At 46.7% G+C, this 14,020-nt stretch overlaps 1 protein-coding gene across 2 annotated transcripts in view; it reads left to right on the forward strand.

Annotated features, from left to right (window-relative positions):
• The window catches only part of LOC120540007 (transforming growth factor beta receptor type 3-like), a 47,076-nt gene that overhangs the window by 11,814 nt on the left and 21,242 nt on the right, over positions 1-14,020 (forward strand). For both annotated transcript variants that reach the window (XM_039770446.1, XM_039770445.1), the window contains exons 4-10: positions 66-203; positions 1,237-1,417; positions 3,688-3,856; positions 5,280-5,393; positions 6,021-6,168; positions 7,524-7,710; positions 9,841-10,070. In XM_039770446.1, the coding sequence (XP_039626380.1) occupies positions 66-203; positions 1,237-1,417; positions 3,688-3,856; positions 5,280-5,393; positions 6,021-6,168; positions 7,524-7,710; positions 9,841-10,070 (1,167 nt within the window). The remainder of the gene's footprint in view (positions 1-65; positions 204-1,236; positions 1,418-3,687; positions 3,857-5,279; positions 5,394-6,020; positions 6,169-7,523; positions 7,711-9,840; positions 10,071-14,020) is intronic.

Genomic DNA, 14,020 nt, shown 5'->3' on the forward strand with positions numbered 1-14,020 from the left:
TGCCAGCCGGGGATGTGCAAGCAATGAAGTGCGATGGCATTCTGACGTCACTTTTTGTCCTGCAGGTGACCTTACATGTGGCGCCGATGGCTGTCTCCTTGGTGTTCTCCCGGCCTCTGATCTTCGTGCTGCGCTCCCAGGGGGCCGTGGTCTGGCGGCTGGAGGGGAAGCGGATGGACCCTCAAGTGCAGCACTTGTTCCATGCAAGTTTTTATGGGAAAATTGTGTGGGGGGCATATGTAGGGCAAAAATCCAAAAGCTGGCATTATGGAAGTGTGACCCAGCAGCACCTTGGGGCTGAAGCCATGCTCAATTCCTGTCACCTCCAGGGGTCCCCTACATTTGTTTTGTTAGTTACTTTGTGATTTTTTTTTTGTAAAGGCGCTATATCACTAAGGATAAATAAATTGACTCAGCCATAAGGCCATGGAAATGAGGCAGCAAATGGAGTGATTGGCATGATGGGGCGCTGTTGGCACACATCTACCACAAAGTGCTCTTGCTCCTCATCTTGTTTGCCAACTTCTGCCCTTCAACTCTTTGTTATGAGGACATCATGTGCCCACAGACATCATGGGCCACAGAGAGTTAACGAGAATCTGTAAGTGAGGGGGTGCCAGTCTGTTGTGGGCACTGTATTGGTTAAAGATAATGGACGGGTTTGCAGCAGACTCTGCTTAGCCTTGAACTCCATTTGATGCTCATTTTCTGGCTTTTACCCACTCCGCTGAGCACACTGGTGCATGGGGTACTTCAGGTTGTTCTTGCCAACCTTTAAAACCTTAATTTACCTGGTAGTGAAGTATCAAATGTGCCCCATCCAAGATTGTATAAGCACTGCTGGCATGGACTTATTGTGAACCCTAAATTTGCTTCAAGCAGGCGGATGGGTGAAAGCATCAGATATGCCCGCTTGTCCACCTCTTAATCCTTGCCTATCTATCCATTATTAAGATCCAATTTAACAGAATAATGGACCAGCCCATGCCAGCTAAGAACCCGGTAGCACTGCGGGCTCAGCTGAAGAGGCTGATAAATGTCACAGGCTGAGGGCACCCACACTTAGTGTCTTTTTGATTGTGTCTTTTCTTGCTTGAGCCCCCTATTGATGGCAGACGTTGATGGTTTCTACTAGTAAATATTGTGCCAGTAACCATGGTGATGCCAGGGAAGGACTGGGTTTTTTTGAATATCCCTTTATCCAAAGTCTTCTCCTCTCTCTACTCTGATCTGCAGATATCTCGAGGTTCCACCGTCCAAAACCTGTTGCAAAATCTCACCTTTGTGCAGATTTCGGAGAAGAACCTGCCAAATAAAAATGAACGACTGTTGCGCTGGGTCCTGAGCAAATACCACACGGTGACCTCCTTCAATGAATTTGACCAGGTCAACCACATCTACATCCGGGCTGGCTATGGTAAGACTGGTTGTTTTGTGGTTTTCCAGGGAAAGGTGACTGGCCAATTGGAATTTGCTTTTGACTGTATCACTAGCTTGAAGTATTTTTATTGATTTTTGTATTTGCGCTGCCCACACCTGAGGTTCCTAACCAACTCCTGAAGACCTCTAAAAACACCTGACTAGCCATCCATTTGATCATCCGACCATCCACTCATCCATCCATCCATTTTCTTTACCTGCCTGACTTGTGCGTTTATGCTGCAGACCACCATGCTGTGAGGACTTCACACAGTAGGTGGCGCTGTCACTGAGCTCCCTCTGAAGGCTTTAGCAGGAGCAACTTGTGAGGCACACTTAGCTCATCTTCAGGTCTCCATCCTGGTCATCATGAAGTAGTAGTGTTGGCTAGCAACAAAACTGCAAGGGTGTGGCCAGAGGCGAGCAATTTGTAAAGGGAGGAACCAGGGAAGGAGTCAATGGTAAGCAGTGTGTGAAGGGAGGGGTTAGTGCTAAATAGTGTGTGAAGGGATTGGCCAGGGGAGGCGTTATTGATAAATAAAAAGTGAAGGGTGGGGCCAAAAGAGGAGTTTATGATAAGCACAGCAAGTGAATGGGGGTGCTGGGGAGGGGTTAGTAATGAATTACAAGTGAAGGGTGGGGTCATGGGAGGAGTTAATGATAAACAGCAGCAGAAGGGATGGGTGAGTGGCAAACAGCATGTGAGAGGATGGTCAGGGAAGGGGTAAATAATAAGTAACAATTGAAGGGAGGGGCCACTTGGGGGGCTAGTAGTAAACAGCTTGTGAGGGGAGGGGCCAAGTGGTAAATATCATGTAAAGGGAGTGGCTGGGTTGGACTAAGTAATAAAGAGCATGTGAAGGTTGGGACCAAAGGCGAAGTTAGTGATTTACAGCCAATGAAGAGAGGAGGGGGGGAGTTAAAGTACAACAACAAGTGGAAGAAGGCGTTGTAGTAAGGAACATGTTAAGAGTGTGGCCAGGAGTGGGGGTCAGTGGTAAAAAGCAATTGAAGGGTGAGGCCAGGGGAGGAGTTACTGATAAACGGCATTTGAAGGGAGGGGACAAATATGGGGTTAGTGATAGATAGCCAATGATGGGAGGAGCTGGGCTGGGCATACTATTAAAGACTGTGTGAAAGAAGGGGTTAATGATAATCACCATGTGAAGGGAGGGATAAGGAGTGGATATTAGAAGTAAACAGCAAGTGAAGAGAGGGGCCATGGGAGGAGCTAGCAATATGAAACTAATCAGTGGAGGGGCCATGGGAGGAGCTAGCGATATGAAACTAATCAGTGGAGGGGCTGTGGGAGGAGTTAATGATAATCCACATCCAAATGGGAGGGCAGAGGTGGGACTAGTAGTAAACAGCAAATTAATGGATTGGCCAGGGGTAGGGGCTAGTGTGGAAAAACTAATCACGGGAGAGGCCAGGGGAGGAGTTAATGATAAACAACATTTGAAGAGAGGGGACAAAGATGGGGTTAGTGATAGATAGCCAATGATGGGAGGAGCCAGGGCTCGGGACACTATTAAAGATCATGTGAAGCAAGGAGTTAATGTTAATCCACATGTGAAGGGGGGACAGAGGAGGGAGCTAATGATAAACAGCAAGTGAATGGAAGGGCCAGGAGTAGGGGCTAGAGGGAAAAAGCTAGTGAAGGGAAGGGAGTTAATGATTAACAGCATGTGGAGGGAGTGCTGAGAAGTGGGTGTTAGAAGTAAACAGCAAGTGAATAGAGGGGCCATGGGAGGAGCTAACAATATGTAGCAAATCGATGGAGGAGCTGTGGGAGGGGTTAATGATAATCCACATGTGAAGGGAGGGGCAGAGTGGGTGGCTAGTGATAAACAGCAAGTGAAGTGAAGGGTCAGAGGTAGGGGCTAGTGGGGAAAAAGCTAGTGTGGGGAGGGGCCATGGAAGGAGTTAATGATTAACAGTATGTGGAGGGAGGGGCTTAAAATGAGGTTAATGATATACAGCCAATGATGGGAGGAGCTTGGGGTAAGGATAGTAACAAAAAGCATGTGAAGGGAGGGGTTTGTGATTTACAGCAAATGATGGGAGTAGCTGGGAAAAGAGTTGTTAATAAACAAGTGTAGGACGGGGCCATGGGAGGAGTTAATGGTATACAGTAAATGATTGGAGGAGGATTAGAAAAGGAGTTAATGATGCCCGGTATGTGAAGGGAGGGGCTGCATGATTACTGGGAGCTTCAATGCTGCACTCTACTAAATTCATTTTGTTTCTCCTTTTTTTTTTAAACAGATCCCATGATGCCGAGCACTTGTACACTGAAAAAGTTCTTCTTGTCTCAGAACTACATGGCCTCTAACCTTCAAGCCCAGGAGGTGCATAGCTGCTTGACCACAGGGTACCGATGTGATCCAGAAGTACACTTGATCTACCTGCGCTCGGCGGGATCCAGCTTGTGTCAGTGCGTGAGGGGTCCTCACTTGCAACAGTGAATGGTGGAATTTAATTGGGGGTCCTAAACATCCATACTACTAGAGGGGGAGAAGCAGATTGCCTAAATGGGATTTGTAAAGCAGAATCTGCAGCGTTTGGGATTTTTGGTGTAATTGTAGATTGTGGAAGGAGAGGGGCACAGTCACTGGGATTGTTGGCCCAACAAGGACAGTAAAATTAAGGGGGGGGGGGTTTGCACATCCTGCTACTCAGCTAGGAGAAGTACTGTTGGTACGAACACATGAAAAGGTAAGGAGCCATACACCATGGTGTTAGTGATGGGTGAAGGGGGCTGGGTGGGTATGAATCATAAATGTCTGCATATATAGAGTTCAAAAGATAGCAGGCAGCATGGCGTAGTAGGCAGGATAAGGTGTCATACACCATGGAGGGAACGGACACAAATAACAAGTTCATTGGCAAAGAAAACAAAATATGGCAGGCAGCATGGCGTAGTAGGCAGGATAAGGTGCCGTACAGCACAGGGGTGAACCAGGAGTGTCTGCATATGTAGAGTTCATCAAGACAGAGAAAAATAAAAGGACAAAACATGCGGTGTAGTACTGTAGGAATTATGGTGTACTGCCAAAGGAATGAGACTTAATTCCCAAAGTGGCAGATTTCATTCTTTCCTCAGTTGAGTGACCAGGAAAAGTCCACATTACCTGTCTGAGCTCCACCTGTAAAAATGATCACGCAGCAGGTGTAATATATCCTGTTGATAAATAACCACACTGTGTGATACCAAAGTGATCTCACACACACACATATGGGACCCCCTTCCAGGGCATATGCCTGTCTTGCCCCATTATTGTCATTTTAGCCCCCCACACACCCATACCCAAGGCCTGGCCTGGAACAAGCAGGTGTGGAAACTGGAAGTGTGAACAGATGCCCTTATAACTTGTGCTTGTACCCGTTTCTCTCGTGGGTTGCACTGTGTGGTGTCCTTTAGTGCCACTGTCTCGGTGCTCCAGGGTCCCAGGTTCAAATCTCCGCTTGGATTGCTCCCCATGTGACATTTGTTTATCTCTCAGTGCATGTTATGCTAATTAGGGGGTGTGCCCACTGAAGAACTGGCACGCTGTCCAAGGTTGGTTTCTTTCATTGTAGTCTGTGCTGCTGGGGTGGGCTGCAGGCCCCTGTAACCACAAACTGGACTAGGTGGGCTCAATGATTGAGTTTCTGTTGTGGTCCTATAGCTTACTGGCCATGACGTTCATTAAATAGGAGCAGAAAAGGCCACTGTGCACGTTAAACCCGCGGCTGGCCATTTAATGCGCTTGGTGTATGTATGTGTTGTGTCACTTCTGTGGATGTGACGTTGTGCAGACCTGAAATCAGTTGTGACAAATGACCTCCTTGGTATAAACCGTCTGGTTATGTTGCAGAAAGGAAGGCCAGTGCCCCGTTATAGACCTGGAGAAGGCCATGTGGATGAAGGCCGAGAAGACCCAGAAGAAGGAAGGCTGCTTAGAGAAAACAAAGAGTAAAGGGCTTAAAATGTAAGTGGAGTTACCTAACAGTTCAGCGTGACTTGGGGGGACAGTTGGGGTGGGGGCATAAGAAGTCATCTAAGTGGATGGCTACTTTATAACATTGGCAGTGTGTAGCAGTCAGAGGTCTTTCTGCTGTAAAGTATTTCTGACAATTATGGACACTTGGAATGAGTGACCAAGAAGTGTGGCAGACAGGAGGACTTTAGGGACTTTCAGAAGTCGACTGAATGAAGTGGACAGCGCTGGCGAGCTTTGGTGGGCTCAATGGCCTGCTCTCGTCCTGTTTGTTCACATGTAAGGCACACTGGGCTATGGACAGTATTCAGCCCCCACCCAGAACTGTTCTGACATTGTATTGTCCCCGATTCCAGATTGTCAGTTTTATAGCTGATGCCACCTGCCAGCTTTGTATTCTGGGGACAGGAAGGAGGCCGAGTTTCTCTAGCGGTGGGAAGGGTCAGTTTTTATTGGCTGCAGAGGAGGAGGATGGAGAAGGTAATGTCAGCATGAGTGCCCCCTCTCATTCCAGGGTGGTATTGCTTACCTCTTCAGAGCCAGGAAGATGGATCCCAGACATGTCTGTGTGACTATATGTGGCGTATCTCTCTCTGTACTCTTAACGTCTGTCTTTAGTTCACTGCAGGTGGATGTGTTGGTGACCTTGCAGCCTCCGGCCAAGGAGAAGCACACGTGGGCTGATGTGGTCCTCATTTTAAAAAGCGATGCTTCTGTAAACTGGATCATCAAAGCCCACGGGATGAGGGGACGCCTTCGCGTGCAGGTGATTGACTTTTTGGTGGCTTTCTGCTCAGCCTTTGTGCAGATGACAGCATTTGATGTTCGGGGCGGGTCAAGTGTGGCCACCAGGGCAGGTGGTGTCACTCCTTCATTGTTTGCTTGAATCACCAGTGAGTTTGTTTTCAGTGATCTAACAGGTCAGTTGGATAGCTGAGCCAATCAGGAAAGAGCCCCATAATAAGCAGGAACCAATCAGAGTGCAAGTAGAGTCTGCCTTTTTACCCATCCACACCACAACGCTAAGGTTGCATTTCTGGAAGTATATGGTTCTGGCGAGTGTTTTTAGAAATGCCGGGGTAGTGCGGAAGGATGGCGCAAATGGGAAAATGTAATGGTGTGGACTTAACCTCAGTCCTGACTCCTCCATGTCAGCCTCCTGTGGGCTTTCTCCAGCAGGGCTTGGTCTGCTCTTTGTAATATGGAGACCAACCCTGAACTCAGAACTCCAGGTGAGTGCGGCTCACACTGACCTGGGGGGGTGGGGTTTGCATCTGTCACGTCTGATTGGCTGGATCAGATCAGAGGACCATCTGCCCCCCGTCGTGTGGTTGAACACCTCATGTCTGTGAAGAATTTCTCTAAAGACACCAAGTAAGGGTTAGCAGGGGTGGATGTCTATGGTCAGCTCTTTGGCTTTGGCCCTGGCACTGCAGTGTCACTCTGTTAGCCATCTCCTTACTGCTGGGGGGCATCACCAAATGTAATGATAGAGTCTCGTCAGTGTCAGGGCAAGGGGGCATAGCATAGCACCCTGCAGGGCATCCATGTTGAGGGTCAGCGTGAAGGATGTGATGGTGCCAGGCCACAATGGCCGGGGTCTTCTGGGGAGTGTAGCTCATAGTCTTATGCTGAGGAGTAAGGCGGCCAGCTTTGGTGGTCCCACAATGTGAACTGCTGAGCTGCAGTCTGTAAACAAGACACTGGCAGAGCAATGTTGATTATCCAGAAGTGTGCCAGGATGGCGGCACTTCTTTGGTCTGATTGTGATGATATGTAAACTGGAGGTGGTCCAAACCATCTGGGATAATCCAGCACCAATCTGTCTTAGCAGCTCTCCAGCAATGGCAGTCCATTCATTTTAATCTCTCTTTCCTTCTTTCTCTTTCTTTCAATCTATCCATCCATCTCTCTCTTTCTTTCTCTCTCTCTCTTTCTTTCTTTCTTTCTTTCTCTCTCTGTTTAATTTTCTCTCTTTCTCATTTTCTCTTTATTTCTCGCTGTCTCTCTCTTCTTTCTATCTCTCTCTCTTTCTCACTTTCTCTTTCTTTCTGTTTCTCTCTCTTCTTTCTATCTCTCTGCCTTTCTCACTTTCTCTTTCTCTCTTTCTTCCTTCCCCAGGCCTCAAACAGCATTTCGACAGGCTTGGATCTCGACCCACAACTGGATTTCAGCTACGACACCTCCAGGGAGCTCCAAGAGGCGTCCGACATGGCGGAGTGGGCGGCTCAGAGGGGATTTCCTAGCATCACCTCCTACACGGAGGCAGACCTGGCCAACCGCTTTGTCATTACAGTTCCAGCTCCCGGTAGGCACGGCCCTCCGACTCTGAGGGTTACGATGGGCGAGCGTTAGCGGTGAATTGGGGTGCTCAGTGTGCCAATGGCTGAGGGTGACAGTCACAGTATGGTGGCTTTGTTTGTCTGGTGTCATCTGCTGGTTTATCATCTCACCTGTAACAAGCACCTAACACCCCATCACCTTCCTGCTGCCAGTCGAGTGCTTGTCATTGTTATTCCGAGGTGATGAAGGACACTGTGCCGTTACTGAAGCCAAGAGACAGAAATTTGATCTCAAGTCTCCAGCCAGTGGAAGAAAAGCAAACGAAGTGGACCTTTGGATGTGTCCTTGACCTTTGTCGTGACCCCTGAGGACACACCCCTAACAATGCAGGATGTGTTTCTAGCAACAGGTGCACAAAATGGCGGTGACAATCAACGGTGAGATTCTAGGGTATAAAAAGACCCCCCAAATGAGTCGAAAACCTCACGGAAAGGTGACAAATTTCATACCAAAGGTGAAACAAATCGCGTATCTGTAACAGTCGTCTGCTCCTCCCACAGCCTCACACTCCTAATAAGCCTGCGCCATACTGGAATTCCAGAAAAACCCTGAGACGAACTTAAAGTGTCATACAGACTTCCTATGGCTACTGGCCTAGAGCTCCCTCTGGTGGCACCAGGTGCTGCTTTCAACCCAACAAGCTGGCCAACCCTCTCCACCTAATTCTTCCAAAGTTGAGTTTGAAAGGTCACCCCAGGGCTGCCATCTACCGCACTACAGGCTAACGTATTCCTTCCATGTGTCTCTGGTCCTTGGCACGGAAAAACACCTTTTGGAGAAGAGGCCCAGCACTGATCTGTGGGGCACTGCTACACTTGCCTGGTACACCCGGTCATGCCATGTCTCCTCTCCAGGACACATGGAAGAATCTGCCCAACAGGTAGGGCTGAAACCGCCAGAGGGCACAGTTCCAGTGATGCCAAGGTCAGAGAGTGTGGCAAAGAGGGCATTTGAAACTGCCAGAGGTTGCAGATCAGTGATGCCAAGGTCAGAGAGAGTGGAAAAGAGGATCTTTTAAACCACCAGAGGGCTCAGTTCCAGTGATGCCAAGTTCAGAGAGGATGGCAAAAAGGATCTTTGAAACCACCAGAGGGCACAGTTCCAGTGATGCCAAGGTCAGAGAGAATGGCAAAAAGGATCTTTGAAACCACCAGAGGGCACAGTTCCAGTGATGCCAAGGTCAGGGAGGGTGGCAAAGAGGATCTTTGAAACCACCAGAGGGCGCAGTTCCAGTGATGCCAAGGTCAGGGAGGGTGGCAGAGTGGATATTTGAAACCACCAGAGGGCGCAGTTCCATTGATGCCAAGGCCGGAGAGGGTGGAAATGAGGATCTGGTGGTTAACTGTGTCAAAGGCAGAGGAGAGATCTTGCAGGATGAGGACAGATGGCACGTTGGTAGCTCCTGCCAGCCATAAAGTGTCGACCACAATGAGTAGAGCCATCTCGGTGAAATGGACCCGACTGATTAGGATCAAAGCAGTCTGTTCTTGGCGTTGGTAACTAAATGAAATGAACAGAAAATACAGAATTAGATAAATAATAAATTGACAGAACAATGATGAATACAATGATCAATAATACAAAGAGAACAAAGATGCCATAAGTTGACCATCACACCTAACAGACCCTTTACTCTCAGCGGGTGGCACCCCTCTGCCATCATAACTGAGCTGCTCTTCCCAGAAGCCTCTTTTGAAGTTATGGTGGACTCCCAGTGTGAGCCTTGACCCAAACGCCACTCCAGAGGATACAGAGAGTGGTACAGCTGGTAAAAGTGCTGACAATCAAACCCCCACCCACGCCACCCAGTTCTCGATCCCATCTGGCTGGAGGTGGCACGTTTTTCCTGAACACCCATTTCTCCAGTTACCCCAAAGAGAAGGGCGTCAGAGTTAATTGCTGAATTTACCTGACTCCACCCGTGAGTGAGTGTGCACTGGGATGCCAGAGTGGGATCTGCCTTACTCCTGATGCCACTGAGGCAGCCACTGGGCTAAGCAGGTATGGCTGAGTGATTAATGGGTTGGTCCTCGGAGCCCCTGAAGTGTGCCCGCTGTCTGTGCCTCTTTCTTCTATTTCTGCCTTTCTTTTCCAGGTTGTGCGGCCATCCAGCCTCGCTCCCACAAGCCCGCCCCCTTCTATGGCGGGCACAGCGCCAGGCTGCCCCCCGGTGCCGGCTTTGAGAGTTTGTTTCAGCACTGGCTGCTTCAGGGGGAGGCGAACTCCTCTGAGCACGAGACGCTGCTTCAGGTCCTGGAGGAGTCCATCTCTGTGAGCTGCCACGGAGACACGATATCGGTGACGGCCAACAGGAGCGTGCTGGAGGTAAGCCAGCCGAGGGGCACGGGGTTGGGGGGGCTATGGTGGCATCTTATGTCACATGGAAGGTGCCAAGCCTGAGGACTCTCAGAATGCCACACTCTGAGGCTAAACACCAATGGTAATTATGGGGGTGAACACGGAGGTCTTAGGGGGATAAGGAGGGGGTGTCGTTCTTTGGTGTCACACTGCCATTGGTTCATGTCGACAGGTGGTCATTAACTCTGCTTTGTTCACGTTCACATTTTATTTAGTCTGTTTTGTCTCACTTTGTCTCACTCTTTGGTCCTCTCCACTTTGGTGTAATGTTTTCTTTATCAGCTTTGGTCCTCATTTTAGTTTCACTTTGCTTCCTCTCACTCTTGTATTGCACACTTTGCCCAGTTTTGTTTTATGCTCACGTTTTTCACCCAGCTTTGTCTCACTCTTCTCTACAGTAACCCCTCCTCGATCGCGGGGGTTGCGTTCCAGAACCGCGAAGTAGAAAGCATATGTTTGTATGGTTATTTTTATATATTTTAAGTCCTTATAAACTCTCCCACACTGTTTATAAATATTCCCCACACAGTTATACCGCATAATCCCTTTGTATTCTCTTAGATATTAGGAAAGATTCATTGAAATTATGTATGTGAACACACTGTTTATATACAGTAAAACCTAAATATTATTTTAAAGATATCACATATGTTACAGCCATTACGATAGACAGGCCACCAGCAATAAATACGTACAACGCAAGAAAAATAGTATACAGTAAATGTGTGCACAGTGACACTAAACGCACGTACATGTACTAAGTACTGTAAGTAGAAAATTAATTATGGTTACTCACCAACAATGACACGATGACTTGTCCGATAACAATGAGTTTTATTTTACTGCACAACAAAGGAGAGCGTTACAGCCCTTCTAAAGGAGCCTCTTCAGGCGATTGTGTAGCACCGCCGTTGTTCTTCTTCAATCCAAATCCCTAAAGCAGATTCCATCCGGACTACTGCCTTATTACATCCACTTACAACTCGTTTTGCACCCTGGTTAAAAGGACACTGCGGCCGTAGATCTTATATTCCTTTCCTACTTTTTAAATAAAAAGAATCGTAGCCTCATTGATGACGTAATGGCGTCCTACAGCGGTGTAGCTTTTTCCTTCTTTCAACAAATCCAAAACGTTTACCTTTTTGGCAATCGTTAACATCTTCCGTTGGCGCTTGGGCACGGCCCCTGAAGCAGTAGCAGATTGTTTTGGAGCCATAATGAAGGGCTTGACTACACACAAAGAGAAACACAAAAGTACGGAAGCGTATTAGGGCCACGGTGAAAAAAAACAATACGGACACAGCGAAAAAAAAAAAAGACTAAATGTCGAGATTAAAGTCGACGTGCTGACTTTATTCTCGCCATTTATGTCGAGATTAAAGTCGACATTTACACTTTATTCTATTGTTTATTTTGTCAGTAGAATGTCGCAAACTAAACTTCATCTTAAAATGAATGTTCAATTTACTAGATTTTCTCAAACCCCTTCATTAATTAATGTAGCACATTAAATGTTTTATATTAAGTGTTCCCCGACCCAGTTTTTAATCTCTATGCGCTTCTTCAACTGACTTCCTCTTGCACTGAGAGGCGCAGACAGCGATCGCCGCACATTGACTTCATGATGTTCCTGCTCTAAGAACATTCAGAATACTAAGAGAAATACTTGATATCTTCTTCACGATGAAATGCAATAAAGCATGTATTAAACATGGGTGGCGGGGGGCACGGTGGCGTGGCTATAGAGCTGCTCCCTTGCATTAAGGGGTTCCCAGTTGTATGTTCTGTGTAGTGAACTTTATGGCAAGTGTGACGAGGCTCCAAAAAACTGGATATATAAATGGGTATCGCACAGGTTTAACTGGAATATCGTGTAAATGTTGGGTTCGTGATGTGGTGGTCGGAGACACGAACGCAGAATTCAATGGATGTTCTTCTGAGCGGGCTTTCTTTATTACATGCGTGCTGTCTCTATCTGACGTACTAAACCTCCAGTTCCAATCCTTGTTTTTCTTTCTGCACATAACCAATCACCACACGATAAACGTCTTTGTGAAATTAAAACAAGTTATAAACCTAGACCCCAGAGTTTTCAAAACTTAAAATGTACAGAACTTAAAATGTATTAAAGCATATGGGGCACGGTGGCGTGGTGGTGCACTGCTGCTTCGCAGCAGCAAGGGGTCCCGGTGTTCCCTGCCTTGAGTTTGCATGTTTTTCTGGTGGGTCTACTCGGCGTGTTTCAGTTTCCTTTCAAAGACATGTAGGATGTGGGGTTTTGTTATGTATTATTGACCCTGCTACTTTATATGTTGCACGTATTCACCCTGCGATGTGTTGGCGTCTCATTCAGGATTTACTCCTGCCTCGCACAGGATGCTTGCTGGGATGGGCGCAACCCTGAATGGATGGCATAATTAAGCATGTATAATGAAGATTTTTTAATTTCTGAAAACTCCATCCCAGCAAGCACCGTGCCCCCAAATGCTTTAATAATTTAAAGTTCTGAAAACTCCGAGGTCTAAGTTTATAACTTGTTTTAATTTCACAAAGACGTTTATCTTGTGGTGATTGGTTATGTGCAGAAAGAAAAAGCAAGGATAGAAACTGGAGGTTTAGTACGTCAGATAGAGACAGCACGCATGCAATAAAGAAAGCCCGCTCAGAAGAACATCCATTTAATCCTGTGTTCGTGTCTCCGACCCACCAAGCCCAATATTTACACAATATTTAAGTTAAACCTGTGCGATACCCATTCATATATCCAGTTTTTGGGACTTTGTACTACACTGAACATACAACTGGGGACCCCTTAATGCAAGGGAGCAGCTCTATAGCCACGCCACCGTGCCCCCCGCCACCCATGTTTAATACATGCTTTATTGCATTTCATCGTGAAGAAGATATCAAGTATTTCTCTTAGTATTCTGAATGTTCTTAGAGCAGGAACATCATGAAGTCAATGTGCGGCGATCGCTGTCTGCGCCTCTCAGTGCAAGAGGAAGTCAGTTGAAGAAGCGCATAGAGATTAAAAACTGGGTCGGGGAACACTTAATATAAAGCATTTAATGTGCTACATTAATTAATGAAGGGGTTTGAGAAAATCTAGTAAATTGAACATTCATTTAAAGATGAAGTTTAGTTTGCGACATTCTACTGACAAAATAAACAATAGAATAAAGTGTAAATGTCGACTTTAATCTCGACATAAATGGCGAGAATAAAGTGGAAATGTCGAGAATAAAGTCAGCATGTCGACTTTAATCTCGACATTTAGTCTTTTTTTTTTTTCGCTGTGTCCGTATTTTTTTTTTCACCGTGGCCCTAATACGCTTCCGTACAAAAGAGCACAACTCTTTACACAGCGAAACACGTTGATGCTGAATGAGCGAGACGAGACCTCCTGGTTAACACTGCATTCAGCAGGCAGGAACTTAACTGCGTGCTCTGATTGGTTAGCTTCTCAGTCATCCGCCAATAGCGTCCGTTGTATGAAATCAACTGGGCAAACCAACTGAGGAAGCATGTACAGGAAGTAAAAAGACACATTGTCCGCAGAACCCGCAAAGCAGTGAAAAATCCGCGTTATATATTTAGTTATGCTTTCATATAAAATCCGCGATAGAGTGAAGCCGCGAAAGTCGAAGCACGATATAGCGAGGGATTACTGTACTTTCATTTTGCCTTGCTTGGTCTCACTTTTGTGAATTTGCATTTCAGTCTGATTAATTTTTATTTTCGCTTTGTTTTGTTCTCCGTTCACATCTTTCCAGTCTGTTTTGTCTCACTTTTTGTTTGCTTTTGCTCCAATTCACTCCTTTGATTAACCTTTTTAAACGTTTGCTTCTTTGCCCCACTCTTGTGTTTTCATTGCACTCCGATTTATTTCACTCTTACATATTTTCACTCCGCATTGC

This window comes from Polypterus senegalus, chromosome 12, assembly GCF_016835505.1.
Source record: "Polypterus senegalus isolate Bchr_013 chromosome 12, ASM1683550v1, whole genome shotgun sequence".
In the NCBI taxonomy this organism is placed as follows: domain Eukaryota; kingdom Metazoa; phylum Chordata; class Cladistia; order Polypteriformes; family Polypteridae; genus Polypterus; species Polypterus senegalus.